At 46.1% G+C, this 20,539-nt stretch overlaps 1 protein-coding gene across 1 annotated transcript in view; it reads right to left on the reverse strand.

The window, feature by feature from the left end:
* Positions 1-766: 766 nt before the first annotated feature.
* dusp3a (dual specificity phosphatase 3a) overlaps positions 767-20,539 on the reverse strand; it is a 47,973-nt gene continuing 28,200 nt past the window's right edge. Inside the window, exon 3 of the mRNA XM_038779675.1 lies at positions 767-2,077. Coding sequence (XP_038635603.1) covers positions 1,872-2,077 — 206 coding nt within the window. The 3' untranslated portion in view covers positions 767-1,871. The remainder of the gene's footprint in view (positions 2,078-20,539) is intronic.

The following is a 20,539-nucleotide window of genomic DNA, read 5'->3' on the forward strand; positions in this document are numbered from 1 at the left end:
AAATGGCATCTTAACTCTTTCTGGCCTATGAGACTGAGCACTACACCAGGTGGAACACGTTCACCTGTCAAGCGATCAAAAACTTTAACACATGAAGAATGAAGGAAAGCTCTTGGCTGACCGAGTGATCAAAATTACTGAATGTTTCAGCCCAAGATTCGGCCAAACCTGTTTCCATTGCACCAGCAATACTTGGAAATAACAAACAACTTTAAGTTATGCAACGCTCAGATGATTTCCCTCCAGCTCACATATGGCTAAAAACACAGCTAACGTCATAATATATTTGAAGGATTGGGAACATGAAAAGCATCCTCTTGCTACAGTCCTGATGACACACACCTTCCAGAAATAAGAACAATTACAGTATCTTACAAATTCAAAATTAGTTAAATAGGGCAAGGACCAAAGCTACTTTTCAACTTTCCTCAGGAGGCACTTCAAAAGACCCAACTCCCTCCCCCCAACTCCCTCATTTTACAATTTATTTCTACTGAAAGCAAAGCTTTTTTAAACAGACAAAGATGTCATCATGAGCTTTGCTATACTTAAAGGGGCCAGATTTACCAGTAGATTTGAGACTTGTAAACTACACAGTGGTTAGCACTGTTGTTTCACACCGCCAGGGACCCGGGTTCGATTCCCAGCTTGGGTCGCTGTCTGCGTGGAGTCTGCACATTCTCCCCGTGTTTGTGTGGGTTTCCTCCGGGCGTTCCGGTTTCCTCCCACAAGTCTCGAAAGACATGCTTGTTAAGTGAATTGGACATTCTGAATTCTCCCTCAGTGTACCCGAACAGGCGCCAGAGTGAGGCGACTCGGGGATTTTCACTGTAACTTCATTAGCGTTAATGTAAGCCTACTTGTGACACTAATAAAAATTATTATCATGACCACACCTCACAACATGTCAAAATGGGGACTGAGTCGCAGACTGAACACTAACGAGAAATGTCACGAGAGCTGGGCTGGAGCTCACTGGTTAGCAAGGTCATTACGCTGGTGTGGTAGTCAATCATTTTCAGCCCAAGGAGTTCAAACCCACCAGAGAAGGTAAAAAGACCAAAAGGACAGACCGTCTGAACAATCTGTCTGTGCTTTTGTGATTATTAGGAAACATTTTTTTCATTCCACTACAGGACAGCGACTTTGACACATTTTAAGATTTGTGTAGGTTGGGAGAAAATATCCTGCAGACATGGGCAAAATGTTGCTCACGCCGTGCTCTTATTCCCTTAGGTGAGCTAATGGGCATGGGTAACCATCTATTGGTTGCCTGCTATGGAAACTCATTACACACCAGCCATTCATACAAGGAGGAAAACTAGCCCGGAATCAGAGAAACCTGCAGCTATGATGGCAACTGAATGCAGGGGTTGATAATTTATTTCCAAAATGGGCTAACTTGCCAAGAGACTCAGCTCAGTCTGCAGATTTAATTTTTGCAGGTTTACTGTACCCATTTAACCCCTTGGCTGTGACTGTCATTGGAAGTAAACATGCTCCGTGCTGAAGTTGTGCACTCAACCATTTACACTATTTCACTGCTCCGATCTCTCTATTTGGATTAATAATATCCATTCGCCAGAGTCCAAGACAGTAAAGTTCTAAATCACAATCTGCATCAATTAGATTTAAACGGTCCAATTAATTTGGAAACAATTTTTAAAATGTGATTTTAAAATCACTTTGATGGTGCCTTTTTTATATCTATAAAAAAAGTGTACTTTAAATAAAGGCAATCCCACTGAAGAAAGGTTTGAAATAGTGAAACTTTGTCCTCACCCTGAACGTCAACACGCAACATTTGGTACAATAAAATTTCAGGCAGCTGTAAATTCACACCAGGCGCTGGCTACTTCCAAAACGGTTATTTAAGATTTGATTTTACCCTCCTTAACCAGTTTCTCATTTAATTGACAGAGTTGTCGCAGAAATCCATCATTCGGCCCAATCTCTCTTTTCTGACGGACAGCTAAGAGAGCTGTTTTGACATCCATCTTGTGTCGGAGCATGAGGTAAGCGATGACCAATGTGGGTGATCGGCTGTATCCTTCTCGGCAATGCACAAAGACCCGTCCTGGGAAAAGAGAACAGCGTAGAATTAGCCTCAGGTGCCCAGCGAATGAAACACGATTAAACAACTTCCTGCCTCAATTATTCTCCTGGACAGCCAAGTAGATTGAACGATTGAATGATATAGAATTTACAGTGTAGAAGGAGGCCATTCAGCCCATTGAGTCTGCACTGGCTCTTGGAAAGAGCACCCCACTTAAGCCCATGCTTTCACCCGTAACCCAGTAATCCCACCTGACCTTTTTGGTCACTAAGGGCAATTTAGTGCAGTCAATCCACCTAACCTGCATATCTCTGGGCTGTGGGAGGAAACCGGAGCACCCGGAGGAAACCCTGGCAGACACGGGGAGAACGTGCAGACTCTGCGCAGACAGTGACTCAAGACGGGAATCGAACCTGGGATCCTGGAGCTGTGAAGCAACTGTGCTAACCACTGTTCTACCGTGTCAATGCTTCCAATGTTTCAATATTCCTGCATTATTCTTCATCTACGACTGCATTAAAGAAAGTTCATCCAGTTTTTGTGTAGTATTTTATTGCTATTTGTGATATGGGACAGGTTTTGACATTTTAACAATAACAAATTATATTTATATAGTGCCTCTGACATAACGAAATGCCTCAAGGCCCTTCAGGAGCAATATAGAGCAAGATTTGACACTGAGCCATAAAATTTGACATTAGAGCAGCTGGCATCAACTTTGGTCAAAGAGGTAGACTTAAAGCAGGAAAGGGAAGAGCCGGAGAAGGTTAAGGAGAGAATTCCTGAGCTGAGGGCCTGAGCAACTGAAGGCTCAGCCAACAATGGTGTAGATTAAAATCGGGAATGGCCAAGCGGCCAGAATAAGATAAGCAGATAGATCCTGGAAGGTTCACAGAATCACAGAAAAATATAGCACAGAAGATACCATTCATCCCATTGGGACTGCACCTCACCTGCCTATCTAATCCCATTTGCCAGAACTTGGCCCATAGCTTTGAATGTTATGATGTGCCAAGTTCTCATCCAGATACTTTAAAAAAAAATTCCAATGAAGGGGCAATTTAGCGTGGCCAATCCACCTACCCTGCACATCTGTGAGTTGTGGGAGTGAGACCCAGACAGACACGGGGAGAATGTGCAAACTCCACATGACAGTGACCCGGGGGCCAGGATTGAACCTGGGTCCTCAGCACCGTGAGGCAGCAGTGCTAACCATTGCGCCGCCATGCCGCCCTTTCCAGGTACTTTTTAAAGGATGCGAGGCAACACACGTCTACCACCCTCCCAGGCAGTGCATTCCAGACCATCACCACCCTCTGATTAAAAAGGTTTTCCTCAAATTCCCCCGAAACCTCCTGTCCCTGAAGGTTGTGGGGCTGAAGGATATTACAGAGAAAGGCAAGGTGTTTTATATGGACTTGAAAAACAAGGATGAGAATTTTGAAATGGAGGCTTTAATTTACTGGGAGCCAAAGTAGGTCAGGAAGCACAGGGGTGATTGGCGAATGGGAACTGGCGCGAGTAAGGACAAGGCAGAAGAGCTTTGGATGACCTCAAATTTACAGAGGATAGTGAGAGGCAGACCAGGAGTGCCCTAGAATATTCTGGAAGTAACAAAGGAGCGAGGGTGGCATAGTGCTATTATCACTAGACTAATAATCCAGAAACCCTGGTTAATTCTCTGGTGGCGCGAGTTTGAATCCCACCATGGTAATTTGAAGAATTTAAATTCAATAAATAAATCTGGGATTTAAGTCTCAGTAATGGTGAACATGAAATCATCATCGATTGTTGTAAAAATCCATCTGGTTCGCTAATGCACATTAGAAAAGGAAATCCGCCATCAATACTCAGTCTGACCTACATTTGACTCCAGGTGCACGGCACTGTGGTTGAATCTTAACTGCCTCTGCAAAATGGCTGCGCAAGCCACTCCGTTCAAGGGCAATTAGGGATGGGCATTGACACTGGCCTTGCCAGCAATGTCCGCATCCCATGAAAGGATAAAGGAAAAATGAGGGGCGGCATTCTTCTCACCACTTGTCAATATGATTTCCCGTTGAGGCCACCCCACTCCATGCTGCAGGGGTGCGCTGCTAGCGGGAAATGAGAATCCCGACGGCCAGAGAATTTCGGCTGATGAGTATTTCAGCAGTGGCTGAACTAAGGAAGGGCCAGAGTCGGGAAATATGACAGATATTTCACAAAATAAATACAATGGGGCGCATATAGATACTTGGATATATGTCAAAGGTATCAACGATTTTCGGGTGGGATTGGAGCATAGCTTGAAATATTAGAATATTTCAGACATCAATGATATTTATTAGAACATGAAAATGCTCCATTGGATATGTAAGCAAACTCTGAATCAAAGAGCTGTGCGTTGAAGTGCAGCTGACACAAGCTGGCACAATAACATGCACTGAACCAAACTTCCCTGAAGGAACAGGAAGGAATTTAATGAAATCAGCAGGAAATCTGTCCGAAATAGCTGTGACTGGGTCAAGACCCTCAGGAGAGGACATTTCTCACAGGAAATGTATTACGAGTGACTCGCTACATTGGTTATGAATGGCATTGCCTGTCGGCAAGATGACCCGTCCACATTTCCCCCATTCTCAAAAGTCTGTGAGGGCCGTGAGTGTGAGAATCACAAATATCATTAATTTGGAGGTAATCAAAATGAGTCTCTCAGCAAGAAATCTTTCTTGATCTTAATTTTAAAATAGTTTTCCTCGCTGCCTTATAAAGGCCAGACAATTATTGGAAAAACATTAATGGGACCAAGAAAGAAGTCTGAGAAACATTGTGAGAATAACTTGCTCATTATGAAGGTATACTTAGCAGACAGCTTGGAAATAACTGAATAGGCTTTACTTTGTCTTGTCCACAGCCATTCAATTGTGACACAAGCCTATTAATCCTGACACAAACCTTGCGGCTCAAGCCCAAATCCACTCATTCTCAACCAAAACAATCAATAAAAAAAAACTTCATATTGATCCACGTTACCTGCCAAGTGAGTCTAGCCTGACCCACGGTAGGGGAAGAATGCGGCGGGAGCTAAATAATTGGTTTGCTGCCGGCATAACATGGTGGTGGGGCCTTCTGCTCCTGCACGTCATGGCGGGTGTCACCATGCCTGACAGTGGCTGGCCTGAAACCGATTTCCATCTCGAAAATGGGATGCAAATGAAGGCCCGACTGGAATCGCACTGCCACGCCCAATCGTCTGCAATGCCATCAGGAAATCACACTGGTCCAGAACAACATGGCTTGTAAAAGACTTCATTTACCTTAAGAAGGCCTGGGGCAGCTTGAGGAGGTGAGGATATTCAATTGGGGGGTGGAGGGTGGCAAAGGACAGGGAGGAGTGAAATGAAGCTGTGGGATGATGTGAAGGCCAAGAAGGGGCGGGGGAGTTGGGGCTGCTCGGGGAAAGAGAAACATTTAGTGGGGCTTTTGAAATGGATGAGGTGGTGCGGAGTGGGATGATGGGAAGGGTCATGTTGGGTAGCGGGCGGAAGAGGGCCTGTGCAAAGGTGTGGAGGTGCTTGGAGCTTGTTACTGAGAGGAAAGGGGTTCACAGGGAAGGTTCAGTGGAGTCAATGGAGGAATCCTGTCGGGCAAACTGAGGCTACCGGTGGTAGAAGGAGATGGTGAGCATCAAAGAGGACAGTGTGTTCCGGGAGTGTGGAAGGTTCAGGATGCGATGATGTTGGGTGCAGGGGGCAGAACGTTCTTGGTAGGGATTACGGAAAGTGACTTGGTTTTGTGGAGGGAAGGGGGAGTTCAGAAGGATGAGGGGGTGGGATGTCTATCGTTCTGGGGTGGGACTTTTGGGAATGAAGGGGAACTCTATATTTACCTGGAAAGTGATGGGGGAGGATTGAAGAGTGACAGTGGGGGATCAAAAGGCATTCCTGCGGGGTCAGTGGTTATGGGCAGTAGGTGTGGGAGGCAGAGGCGTTGGGGGAACAGGTGTTAGACTGCACCTTAAGTATTACTACTGCCATTGCCAGCTGCAACTATGCAGAGCCTCATGGGAAATCTCGAGATGCTGCATGGAAGTTGGGTTGTCAAGGGTGGGCGGAGATGCAGATCATCGCAACTGGACAACTGGACAATGCCGGGACCTTGAATCAGATGACAGTGTGAAGGGCAAAGGCTCAGCTTGCACAGAAGAGTGCTTGCATATGGTTTGCCTCTCTGCATGTGCCTGATTCCAAGGGACATGGGGTTTCCCAATGAAGATGAGGGGCGGGGGACGCAAAGGCTTAAGAACAATCGCAAAAACACCGCATGAGACATGATTAAAATGCAAGTGCATTTATTTACAAAGTTCAATATGTGTGACAATCATACTACACTCGTGCAACCACTTGCAAATTCAGAACTTCTTAACTTTTCTTTCCCTTACATTTCCATGAGCTCCTCGACATCCACAGTGGGGAGGAGTGGGGGGGGGGGGGGGGGGGGGGGGGCGCAGCCTACTGACCCGTTGGCCATGTTGCCTTGGATGACCTTGGCGGTTGTCCTCTTGGGACCCGAGGGCTGGGTGGCTCTGACTTACTTCAGCTGTCCTGCTGTGGGGCAGCTGCTCCCCCTGTGGTGACAGAGGACAAGGTTGAAGGGTTATGGCAAAGGGGATTTGGAAGGGCCAGGGACATTCAAAGAGTCCTGAATGGAGCCCCAGGAGTGTCCAACTGTTGCTAATCTTCCCTTTGGGTGCCTAAGGACTCCTGCGTGACTCATTGAGGGGAAGGGGTACCTGGAGGGAGATCCCCCTCCGATCTCGTGTAGCCACTGCTGAAGCTCACTCATGGATACCGTAATGGAGTGAAAGTCTGCACGCATCTCCAGCAAAAGCTGTTGTATCAGGTTCTCCAATCGAACGGACTCCTCCACCTCACGTGCCACCCGGTTGAGGGCCTCCAATATCTCTATCTGATTTTCCCCTGTTGCTTGTATCTCTCATGAGGTGCGAACTTCATTGAGACCTCTTCCCCAGCACTCCTCCAAGCTCGGCTGGCCCTGCCTCCTCCTATTGCGGATGTGAGACCCTTCCTACACTTGAACTAATATCCATCGAGGTATGTGTCTCTGGAATGGTGGAGGATGCAGGTATCTACTGTGATTCTCTCTACAGGCGCACTTTTCTCATCAGTAATGTCCTCGCTCATCTCCGGACCTGGGTTCGAGATGGTTAGGACTTCCTGAGTCTCGGGGCTTGCCTTTCCTGGTGGCACCAGTAGGTGAGAGAGAGAGGAAGGAGTGGTTGACTGCATGAGCTTCCTTCAACATAGTGGAACACTTGACCCTTTGGTGTTTAGTCATGTATGAATGCTTACTGGATGGAGGCTGCAAGCTAACCTCTCTATCTCTGATGGATCTGTCTGGCTCCATCTGGCTCCAGCTGAGGTGTCTGCTCCTTGAGGTCAGTGAGGTCTGGTCTTTGAAGTGTGGCCAGAACCCCTCCTGTCTTCTCCCTCTTTTTTATTATGATGTGGAGATGCCGGCGTTGGACTGGGGTGAGCACAGTAAGACGTCTTACAACACCAGGTTAAAGTCCAACAGGTTTGTTTCAAATCACTAGCTTTTGGAGCACAGCTCCTTCCTCAGGTTAATGATAGAGGTGGGTTCCAGAAACATATATATAGACAAAGTCAAAGATGCAAGACGATACTTTGAATGCGAGTCTTTGCGGGTAATTAAGTCTTTACAGGCCCAGACGGAGCAACTGGAAAGAGGGATAATTGCAGGTTAAAGAGGTGTGAATTGTCTCAAGCTTAATTACCTGCAAAGACTCACAATCAAAGTATCATCTTGCATCTTTAACTTTGTCTATATATATGTCTCTGGAACACACCTCTTCATTCACCTGAGGAAGGAGCTCTGCTCCAAAAGCTAGTGATTCGAAACAACCTGTTGGACTTTAACCTGGTGCTGTAAGACTTCTTACTGTGCTCTTTTATTATGGCTTAACCTCTTCTGTGAAAAGAGAAAAGATGGTGTTGAGAACATTTGGGTTTCAGATATCTTTCTCATGCTTCCATTCTTAAAAATAACCACTGGATTGTGTACCATGTCATTGGCGCATTGCAGGTTGTCCACAAGGATCCTGGACAGCACTTTCCAGAATGTTGTGCCCTTGCAGATATAAGTATAAGGCTCAGAGAGACATGTTATTAGCAGTGCTGGCTGGTGTCCTAAATACCTGAACCCCTTTCCCCTCCCACCTCCGAGACAGCATGTGAGCTCTGTGTGTGTTAGGTTGAGGGACCCCCACCTGCAGAGCAGATGGACTGCAGTGAGCCGATGAGGAATGGCCTTATCACCTTGCAACTGAAGCCCATGTCCCTGTACCATTCTTTGAGGTGCATGTGAGCAATTGAGCGCTCACTTACCATGGTGGTACAGATGAGGCCATTCATTCTTTTCCAACATTGGAGGGCAGCCCTCGGTTGGACACCCTGGGCACTGACAGCCCCAGAGACGTCCTCTCATGCAGGGTTCGTGTTCCTGCTTGTTCTCCTCCTCCCATCTACCGTAAAGAGGACATCCCTCCTGACCTCCACTTGGCCGCGGGGCCACCTGGGGACGTATTGCTGAACTCCATATCCTCCTCTGGCCATCTCAATCGACATGGTGGGTAGGTTGCTGTCTGGCACCTTTCAAATATGGTGCCCGGATATCATGGCAAGGAGCATGTTATCCCTTCCATCCCACTCTGAAAATTGTCAAGGACTGCAAAGTAATGAGGCTGGGGTTCACGCGATACAGCAGAAATTCCCAGCGCCCTTCCCTGGGAAACACTCCCCGTACCCATTCCGCCCAATGTATTGAACAGTGTGATTTGGGTGACCACAATTGCAAGCTGGACTGCCCTTCAAATTCCAATTGTGGAGCAGGTGGAATGTGCCTGCGGTTATGGAGACTGCGGATCCTGTTGAGTGTAGGTCACTGTTTTCGAGGGAGGTTGAACACTGAAACCTCTGCTGCCAGGTAACTCACTGGATCTCTGATACTGGAGTCCATCCAGAGGTTGTGCCATTTGTTCTTTTTGTCAAAACCAACATCGCTCAAAAGCACTCACAGAGCTTCAGAAAGGTTTGCGTGATGTGTTGCAGGTTAGGTTCTGAAGATCTTCAAGGATTGGCAGATTTGGGTTGACTTTAATGCGATCGAAATAATTCAGCATTTTTGCCTTTCAGCACATGTCAGGATGTGGAATATTAGACAGTAGATGGAGCCCTTGTGTTTGTCAGCAATCTTGTTCTGGTGGCGGCCTTACTGGAACTGCAGCAAATAGGCCATTAAAACATTGAAATACATTATTTGCCAGACTATAAGGCATATCAGGATTCTGAAAGGAAATATTGAGGCAAAGTTTGGGTACAACCACGAGGCAGACCTTTCCCAGAAAACAAGTGCATCTTATGGTCCAGTAAATACGATAATCTCTGTTTACTTGCTCCAAAACTATTGTAAAGATTTAACATCTATAATTTGTTATATAATCCATGAACATAAATTACTTTTCTTTCAGACCCATTACACCCGATTAACACCAATGTCATTAATCTAATCATTGGAGGCACATTTATTTGTAAGATTCCTTGCTCAACATTGACAAAGATGCATCAAGATTAAGACAGGTCTAGCGTGCACAAGCATCTGAACTAATTCAGGTTTCTAATCATTAAAAACCAAGATGTTACTTCTGAATTATGAATGCGATCTATCGGCCTTGTTGCGCCTGACCCGGGACGTGACAAGGCCGGTAAATCTCGTGAGGTTTACGTCAAGGTGTCGCGATCTGGATCCCGCCCACTGAGGCATATTCAAGTCAGTATCAGTAGTTAGTAGTTAGTCTCACTTGAATATGTCTACGTCGGATCTACCGGGATCGAACGAAACCCGAGCGTGTGCCTTTTAGCACTGGTTTCCAACAACGTGGAGCAGGTGTATCGGGAGCCTCATGGTGGTCGGGCACTTGGCAAGGTAGTACCCTGGCACCCCGGATGCCTCCTGGGCACTGCCACCGGGTGTCTCCCTGGCAATGCTAGGGTTCCCAGGTGGCATCTTGCCCATGCTGGGGATTGGGGGAGGGGAGGGGGGTAACCCTTCCCTTATGAGGTGAGGTGCCGGGGAGGGGGGGGGGGCTCGATGACCCCCAGACTGGTGAGTTGAGGCGTTTGGGGGCGGGGGTCGAAGGCCACTCTGGTGAATGTAGAGATCGAGGCACCATTTAGAAATGGACTCTGTTTAATCACACCTATATTTCGGGTGCATTACCTTGTTGATCTTATTCAATAGATTGAAATCATATATTTCTTTTGTAGAATATAGAATGCAGCACTATTGGCTATGAATTATTGAATATTATCTGTAGACTCTAATTTGCATTACTGGATATATAGGTGTGCTATTTACCTACCCTATAATCATTCAAATTAGGAGCAGGGGTAGGCCATTTGGCCCCTCGCGCCTGCTCCATCATTTGATAAGATCATGGTTGATCTGATGGTGGCCTCTGCCTTCCTGTCCACCTACCCTTTTAACTTCCTTGTGAACCAAGAATCTACCTAATCCAGCATTAAAGATATTCAATGACCTCTGCTCTCTGGGGCAAGAGAACTTCACAGCCCAACAACCCCTCTGAGAGAAAAACATTTCTCCTAATTGTCATCTTAAATGGGAGATTTTTTACCACGTCCTCTATTTCTAGTATTTCCCATAAGGGGGAGCATCCTTTCAGCATCCGGCCTGTCAAGTTCCCTCAGGATCTTATTTGATTCAATTGGGTCACCTCTCATTCTTCTAAACTCCAACATTCACAGGCCCAACCTGACCAGCCTTTCCTCATAAAACAACCCCTTCATCCATGTACTTTTGTGGTGTGCACTCGATATTTGGTTTTTGTCATAACCCCCATGAGGACCTCGGGGGAACCTTTGTCGATTTCCCCGTGGGACTCGTGGAATACAAGCTTCCCAGGTAAGGGACGAAGGCCACCCTGCTGGAGATCGTTAGACCTACAGAGAGAGCCGGCCCATGCAGGGCTTGGAGCTGTTGGTTGTCCCAACAGAGACTGAACTGGGAGAGAGTTCCTGCCGTGGGCAGAGTATTGTACATAGTTCAACAAAACCCTGGCTTCCTCAAGTTACAAAAGTAATGAATGTAAAGTTGTGAGTTAGCAAACCTGTGTTGCAATACAAGATGAAATAGAACACTAAACCATGTAACTTTCAACCCATTCAATTAGAAGTGCCACGCATGCATTCTGCAGTATATTTTCTATTCTATGCCTACTTGATCTTCCTAAATTCACAGCACCAGCTCTGATGCCAAAGGTGTCTGGAAAATTAAACCTGCTATGCACATTGGGTGACTTGTTGACAAACTGCAGCCTTCTCAGAACATGCCTGGAAGTGTAAGGCGTAAAGTTACACCTCTTTCATTTTAATGAAAATCCTGTCTGGGTCTAAAAGTTAAATATCATTATTCCTAAACATATCACCAAGATAGTGGTACAGCAAGAACTATTCTTTCAACTAGTAAGCTCAAAGCTCAATTCCGGGATCAATGTTGCAGTATTTTATAGGGGCTAGTTTAGCTCACTGAGCTAAATCGCTGGCTTTTAAAGCAGACCAAGCAGGCTAACAGCTCGGTTCAATTCCCGTACCAGCCTCCCTGGACAGGCGCCGGAATGTGGCGACTAGGGGCTTTTCACAGTAACTTAATTGAAGCCTACTCGTGACAATAAGCGATTTTCATTTTGCGTCATTACGTTGGCAGAGTTTCGTGGGGGCCTGCTAAAGACTTGCCACTGGTTTCTTCCTGTTGTTTATTAGTAAGCTGCTGTTTATTTTTATGAGCTTTGCCTTTATTATTTGTGCATGGGCCTTTGATAAGATGAAATGTCCTTGAGAACAAGTAAATCCAGCAGTGACAGAGATGAGGGATGTTGGGTTCTCTCATTACGTGATCAACGTTTCAGAACTCATCGACCTTCCGATTTTTATGTACAGGAAGTGCTTAACTAATGGCACATCAGAATTTCTGGGTCATTACAAGGTGATAGTTCAGAATTGAACAGCTAACATCAATCTCCATTACTTTCTAATAACTTAGTATTTGTTATAAATTGCTGGTGACCTGCAGCTTTCCAATTTCTGATTTCCCTCCCTCTATTATCCAATCATTTCTACTGCACGCTATGTATTACATACAATTTTGTGAGGGCAACGGTGCAGCCACATCCATATGGTGCCAATTCATTACACAAAATATTGGCATTTTAGTGTTTTATTCGTTACCTCATATAATTTTGCTACTTTATGCCAAATATTAATAGATTTTTGTATGGAAGGAACTTGGAAGTTGCATTTTTGCAAGGTAGGAACTAAAATTACTTTTGCTCAAGATTCAGTTACAATAAGCGATGAGAAAATGTAATGTTAGCTCCATCCTTAATGGTTACTAACTCTCCCACTTTCTCCATACATAGCACTTTCCCTTAACGTAGCACTATTCCAAATGACTGCTCAGCTAATGAGAATTTAAAACAAACTCCTCCTCAGGCAGCACAGTAGCACAAGTGGATATCACGGTGGCTTCACAGTGCCAGGGTCCCAGGTTCGATTCCCCGCTGGGTCACTGTCTGTGCGGAGTCTGCACAATCTCCCCGTGTCTGCGTGGGTTTCCTCCGGGTGCTCCGGTTTCCTCCCACAGTCCAAAGACGTGCAGGTTAGGTGGATTGGCCATGCTAAATTGCCCTTAGTCTCCAAAAAGGTTAGGAGGGGTTATTGGGCTACGGGATAGGGTGGAAGTGAGGGCTTAAGCGGGTCGATGCAGACTCGATGGGCCGAATGGCCTCCTTCTGCACTGTATGTTCTCAGTTTAAGAGCATCACAAGATCGGGTTTTATTGTCCATCTCTACTTGTGAAGGTAGTGGTAGGCCTTTGTTTTGGAATTATACTATAAGTTAAGAGTCAAGCACATTGGTGTGGGATGTGGGGCCACAGGTGGCTGGACATCTGGCTCGTGATACAGAGCAAGGCCAACAGCGTGGGTTCAATCCCCGTACCAGCAGAAGTTATTCATGAAGGCCCCGCCTTCTCAACCTTGCCCCTTGCCTGAGGTGTGGTGATCCTCAGGCTAAATCACCACCAGTCTGATCTTCCTCTCAAAGGGGAAAGCAGCCTACGGTCAACTGGGACTATGATGACTATACTTCACTTTAATTACACATAGGCCAGACCAGGTAAGGTTTTCTCTCGCAAACGGTACTAGTGAACCAGTTGAGTTTTTACAAGTTTATGGTTTCATGATCACTTTTACTGATATCAAATTTTTACTCGAGGTCTTGTTTAAACTAAGCTCAAATGGAAATAACTGGAATTGAATTTATGCTTTATATATTATCAGTCAATGTCGCTGAACTAACGGAGCAGTAACATAGCCAAGTGAGCTTGTTGCACACATTGAAATTGGCGGGTACGATGTTGTGGGCATCACTGAGACGTGGCTGCAAGGGGATGAGAGCTGGGATCTAAATATCCATGGATGTTCCTATCGGAAGGACAGGCAGATGGGCAGAAGGGGCAGGGTTCCGTGTTAGTAAGGAATTAAACTAAATTGATAGCAAGAAGCGATATAGAATCAGAAGGTGTAGAATCTGCGTGGATAGAGTTGAGGAATCGCAAAGGACAAAAGACCCTGATGGGAGATATGTACAGGCCCCCGAGCAGTAGTTAGGATTTGAGGCAGAAAATAAATCAGAAGATAAAAAAGGCAAAAAGAAAGTTAATATTACAATAATCATGGTGCACTTCAATATGCAGGTGGACTTGGAAAATCAGGTTGGTAGTATATCCCAAGAAATGGAATTTGTGGAATGTTTGTTTGGACCAGCTTGTGGTAGAGCCCACTAGGGAACAGGCAATTCTGGATTTGGTGATGTGTAATGAGGCAGACTTCATAAGAACATAAGAACATAAGAACTAGGAGCAGGAGTAGGCCATCTGGCCCCTCGAGCCTGCTCCGCCATTCAATTAGATCATGGCTGATCTTTTGTGGACTCAGCTCCACTTTCCGGCCCGAACACCATAACCCTTAATCCCTTTATTCTTCAAAAAACTATCTATCTTTACCTTAAAAACATGTAATGAAGGAGCCTCAACTGCTTCACTGGGCAAGGAATTCAATAGATTCACAACCCTTTGGGTGAAGAAGTTCCTCCTAAACTCAGTCCTAAATCTACTTCCCCTTATTTTGAGGCTATGTCCCCTAGTTCTGCTGTCACCCGCCAGTGGAAACAACCTGCCCGCATCTATCCTATCTATTCCCTTCATAATTTTAAATGTTTCTATAAGATCCCCCCTCATCCTTCTAAATTCCACGAGTACAGTCCCAGTCTACTCAACCTCTCCTCATAATCCAATCCCTTCAGCTCTGGGATTAACCTAGTGAATCTCCTCTGCACACCCTCCAGCGCCAGTACGTCCTTTCTCAAGTAAGGAGACCAAAACTGAACACAATACTCCAGGTGTGGCCGCACTAACACCTTATACAATTGCAACATAACCTCCCTAGTCTTAAACTCCATCCCTCTAGCAATGAAGGACAAAATTCCATTTGCCTTCTTAATCACCTGTTGCATTTGTAAACCAACCTTCTGTGACTCATGCACTAGCACACCCAAGTCTCTCTGAACAGCGGCATGCTTTAATATTTTATCGTTTAAATAATAATCCCGTTTGCTGTTATTCCTACCAAAATGGATAACCTCACATTTGTCAACATTGTATTCCATCTGCCAGACCCGAGCCCATTCACTTAACCTATCCAAATCCCTCTGCAGACTTCCAGTATCCTCTGCACTTTTCGCTTTACCACTCATCTTAGTGTCATCTGCAAACTTGGACACATTGCCCTTGGTCCCCAACTCCAAATCATCTATGTAAATTGTGAACAATTGTGGGCCCAACACGGATCCCTGAGGGACACCACTAGCTACTGATTGCCAACCAGAGAAACACCCATTTATCCCAACTCTTTGCTTTCTATTAATTAACCAATCCTCTATCCATGCTACTACTTTACCCTTAATGCCATGCATCTTTATCTTATGCAGCAACCTTTTGTGTGGCACCTTGTCAAAGGCTTTCTGGAAATCCAGATATACCACATCCATCGGCTCCCCGTTATCTACTGCACTGGTAATGTCCTCAAAAAATTCCACTAAATTAGTTAGGCATGACCTGCCTTTTACGAACCCATGCTGCGTCTGCCCAATGGGACAATTTCTATCCAGATGCCTCGCAATTTTTTCCTTGATGATAGATTCCAGCATCTTCCCTATTACCGAAGTTAAGCTCACTGGCCTATAATTTCCTGCTTTCTGCATTAGGGAACTTAAGGTGAAGGAACCCTTCAGGGGCAGTGACCACAATATAATAGAATATAACCTGCAGTTTGAGTCAGATGTGATGGTTCTACAATTGAGTAAAGGCAACTCCAAAGACACGAGGGAGGAGATGGCCAGAGTTGATTGGAAGGGGAACCTAGCCTGGAAGACAGTTGAACAGCAGTGGCAGGAGTTTTTGGGGGTTATTTGGGAGGCACAACAGAAATTCATCCCAAGGATGAATTCAAGCATACAAGGTGTTGGGAATTAGTGGGAAGCAGAGGATTGGGAAACCTTTAAATGCAAGCAAAGGACAACTTAAAAAACAAAAGGGAGGAAGAAGATGAAATATGAGTGTAAGCTAGCGAGTAATAGAAAAGAAGATTGCACGAGTTTTTTTCTCTATATAAAAGGTAAGAGAGGCAATAATCGGCATTGGACCACTGGAGATGAGGCTGGAGAAGTAGTAATAGCAAACAAAGAAATGGCAGAGGAAGTGAATAGGTACTTTGAATCAGTCTTCACGGTGGAAGACACCAGTGGCAAATCAGAGTTTCAAGAAAATCAGGGGGCAGAGGTGAGTGTAGTGGCCATTACTAAGGAGAAGGTACTGGGAAACTGAAAGATCTGAAGGTGGATAAGTCACCCGGATCAGATGGACTGCACTCCAGGTTTCTGAAGGAGATAGCTGGGGAGACTGTGGGGGAATTGGTTGGTAATCTTTCAGTAATCACTGGAGACAGGGAGGGTCTCAGACGACTGGTAAATGGTTAATGTAACACCCAGGGAGGGAGGCAGAAGACAGGAAATTATAGGCCGGTTAGCCTGACTTTGGTTGTTGGTAAGATTTTAGAGACTTTTATCAAGGATGAGATTGTGCAGTACTTGGAAATGCATGGTAAAATAGGACTGAGTCAGCACGCTTTTGTCAAGTGGAGGTCATGCCTGATAAATCTGTTAGAATTCTTTGAGGAGGTGACAAGGAAGTTCGACAAAGGAGAACCGGAAGGCCTTTAACAAGGCGCTGTACAGGAGGCTGCTAAATATGATAAGAGCCCATGGCGTTAGTGGCAAAGTATTGGCATGGATACAAGATTTGCTGACTGGCAGATAGCAGAGAGTGGGAATAAAGGGATATTTTTCAGGATGGCAGCCTGGTGTTCCGCAGAGGTCAGTGTTGGGACCACTACTCTTCACGATATATATATTAATGATCTGCAAGAAATAATTGAGGGCATTGTTGCTAAGTTTGCAGATGATACAAAGATAAGTAGAGGGACAGGTTGTGTTGAGGAAGAAGAGAGGCTGCAAAAGGACTTGGACAGGCTAGGAGAGTGGGTAAAGGAGTGACCGATGAAATACAATGTGGAAAAGTGTGAGGTTATGCACTTTGTCAGGAACAATAGAGGAATAGACTATTTTCTAAAGGGGAACAGGCTTCGGAAATCAGAAGCACAAAGGGACTTAGGAATCCTAGTTCAGGATTCTCTTCGGGTTAACAGGCAGGTTCAGTTGGCAGTTCGGAATGCAAAATGCAATGTTGCCACTCATTTCGAGAGGGCTAGAATACAAGAGCAGGGATGTACTTCTGAGGCTGTATCAGGCTCTGGTCAGACCCCATTTGGAATACTGCGTGCAGTTCTGGTCGCCACATTACCAGAAGGATGTGGATGCTTTGGAGAGGGTGAAGAGGAGGTTCACCAGGATGTTGCCTGGTATGGAGGGTGCTAGCTGTGAAGAAAGGTTGAGTAGATTAGGATTGTTTTCGTTGGAAAGACGGAGGCTGAGGGGGGACCTGATTGAGGTCTACAAATTATGAGAGGTATGGACAGGGTGGATAGCAACAAGCTTTTCCCAAGAGTGGGGGTGTCAGTTACAAGGGGTCACGATTTCAAGGTGAGAGGGGGAAAGTTTAAGGGAGATGTGCGTGGAAAGTTTTTTACGCAGAGGGTGGTGGGTGCCTGGAACGCTTTACCAGCGGAGGTGGTAGATGCGGGCACGATAGCATCATTTAAGATGCATCTGGACAGGTATATGAACGGGCGGGAACAGAGGGAAGTAGACCTTGGAAAATAGGAGACAGGTTTAGATAAAGGATCTGGATCGGCGCAGGCTGGGAGGGCCGAAGGGCCTGTTCCTGTGCTGTAATTTTCTTTGTTCTTTGATGTTTCCACTAGTAGGAGATACTAGACCCAGGAGCACAGCCTCAGACGAAAGGGATGATCCTTTAAAACAGAGATGAGGAGGAATTTCTTCAGCCAGAAGATGGTGAATCTGTGGAACTCTTTGCCGCAGAAGGCTGTGGAGGCCAAATCATTGAGTGTCTTTAAGACAGAGGTAGATAGGTTCTTGATTAATAAAGGGATCAGGGATATGGGAAAAGGCAGGAGAATGGGGATGGGAAAAATAGCAGCCATGATTGAATGGCGGAGAAGACTCAATGGCCGAATTTTGCTCCGATATCTACTGTTCTTCATGAATTTAAATTAACACACCACTACCATGCCCTCCTGTACGGACAAAGCTCTGTACAATCACCCCATACAACTTGTATGCAAAAGTTTTATGAAGTTGACCTATTAATCGGATCCACACCAGTCGATGAAGTTAAAACTAAGCTATCTTTGTTGGGGAGAGTTTATTGATATTATCCACAGTCAACACAACTCCAGTGCCCTGCCCTGCAATGTCTAGCTATCCCCATTTATATTCTTGTGAAATTCAAATTAACAAGTAAAACAAACTAACAAAAGATCAAATGAACTAATAAAGGGGATAAGCCCTTAAAGGGGCACTGTAGAGCGGCACGGTGACACAATCGTTAGCACTGTTGGCTGACAACACCAGGAACCCAGGTTCGATTCCAACTTTGGGTAACTGTCTGTGCGCTGTTTGCATGTTCTCCTCATGTCTGCTTGTGCTTTCTTCGGGTTCTCCAGTTTCCTCCCACAGATGTGAGGGTTAGGTGGATTGGCAATGGTAAATTGTCCCTTAGTATCCAAAGATGCACAGATTAGGTGGATTGGCCATGGTAAATTGTCCCTTAGTGTCCAAAGATGCACAGATTAGGTGGATTAGCCATGGTAAATTGCCCCTTAGTGTCCGAAGATGCGCAAATTAGATGGATTGGCCATGGTAAATTGCCCCTTAGTGTCCAAAGATGTGCATATTAGGTGGATTGGCCATGGTAAATTGCCCCTTAGTGTCCAAAAATGCGCAGATTAGGTGGATTGGCTATGGTAAATTGCCCCTTAGTGTCCAAAGATGTGCATATTAGGTGGATTGGCCATGGTAAATTGCCCCTTAGTGTCCAAAGATGCGCATATTAGGTGGATTGGCCATGGTAAATTGCCCCTTAGTGTCCAAAGATGCGCAGATTAGGTGGATTGGCCATGGTAAATTGCCCCTTAGTGTCCAAAGATGCGCAGATTAGGTGGATTGGCCATGGTAAATTGCCCCTTAGTGTCCGAAGATGCGCAGATTAGGTGGATTAGCCATGGTAAATTGCCCCTTAGTGTTCAAAAATGCGCAGATTAGGTGGATTGGCTATGAATAGGGTTATGGGGATAGGGCGGGAGAGTGGGGCTAGTTGGAGAGCTCTTTTGGAGGGTTAGTGCAGACTCGATGGTCTGAGTGGCCTAACACACACAATTTACAGTGCAGAAGGAGGCCATTCGGCCCATCGAGTCTGCACCGGCTCTTGGAAAGAGCACCCTACCCAAGGTCAATACCTCCACTCTATCCCCATAACCCAGTAACCACACCCAACACTGACGGCAATTTTGGACACTAAGGGCAATTTAACATGGCCAGTCCACCTAACCTGCACATCTTTGGACTGTGGGAGGAAACCGGAGCACCCGGAGGAAACCCACGCATACACGGGGAGGATGTGCAGACTCCGCACAGACAGTGACCCAGCCGGGAATCGAACCTGGGACCCTGGAACTGTGAAGCATTTGTGCTATCCACAATGCTACCGTGCTGCCCATATGCTACCGTGCTGCCTCCTTCTGCACTGTAGTAATTCTATAACTAAAGAGCAAAACTACAAAAGAAAACTTACAAGACTCGACTTCCGGTGGCGGCTATGAAGGAGTAGGTCGCACGTTTGGTGGCTCCCGCTTGGGTTGGAACTTTGGACCTTTTCCCCCAATTTCTTGTTGGATCTGAAGTGGAAAATTGATGTTGGATACAACTTTGACGAGGAATCCTACATCAGTGCATGGAGAAGTGGACCAGGAGTGCTCGCAAAGGAAGAAATAGGCTAACGGAGAAGGCTTGGGCTGAGGCTGCAGCGGGAGAAAGCATGGCGGAGGACCGGAGTTCTGGCTCGATGACGCAGCAGTTGACGGAGTAGCTGATACAGTTTATACAGGAGGGCTTTGCCAAGCAGAAACAGGAATCCTTGGACCCGATTAAGGAGTCGATTGCGCGACTGGAACTCAGACTGGATGCTCAAGATCGGGCGATCCAGAAAGTGGAGAAGGCACTGACTGAGCAGGTGGAGCACCAAGCTGCAGTTGAGTTGGAGGTGGGAACGTTGACAGACCAACAGAAAAGACTCCAAGAGAAGGTGGAGGATCTAGAGAACAGGTCCCGCCGGCATAACCTGAGAATCGTGGGTCACCCGGAGGGATCCGAAGGATCTGACGCAGGGGCATACATAGCAGCTATGTTTGAGAAGCTACTGGGGGAGGGGACGTTCACCCGACCCTTGGAGGTGGACAGGGTGCGCAGGGCGCTAGCGAGGAAGCTGCGTGTAGGTGATCCCCCCCCCCCCCCCCCCCCCCGCCCCCCGAGAGCAATGGTGGTGAGATTCCACAGGTACTGTGACAAGGAGGGCATTCTACGGTGGGCCAGGCCGACACAGAGCGGTAAATGAGAGAACAGCGTGCTGCGTATATATCAGGATCTGAGCGCGGATGAGGCCAGGAGAAGAGAAGGGTTCAACCAGATAAAATCATCCCTTTTTAAGAAGAAGGTAATCTTTGGGTTACGCATGAAGAGCAACATTTCTACTTCGAGTCGCCCGAGGAAACGATGGACTTCGCGAGAAGGAAAT

This window comes from Scyliorhinus canicula, chromosome 19, assembly GCF_902713615.1.
Source record: "Scyliorhinus canicula chromosome 19, sScyCan1.1, whole genome shotgun sequence".
Taxonomy (NCBI): Eukaryota; Metazoa; Chordata; class Chondrichthyes; order Carcharhiniformes; family Scyliorhinidae; genus Scyliorhinus; species Scyliorhinus canicula.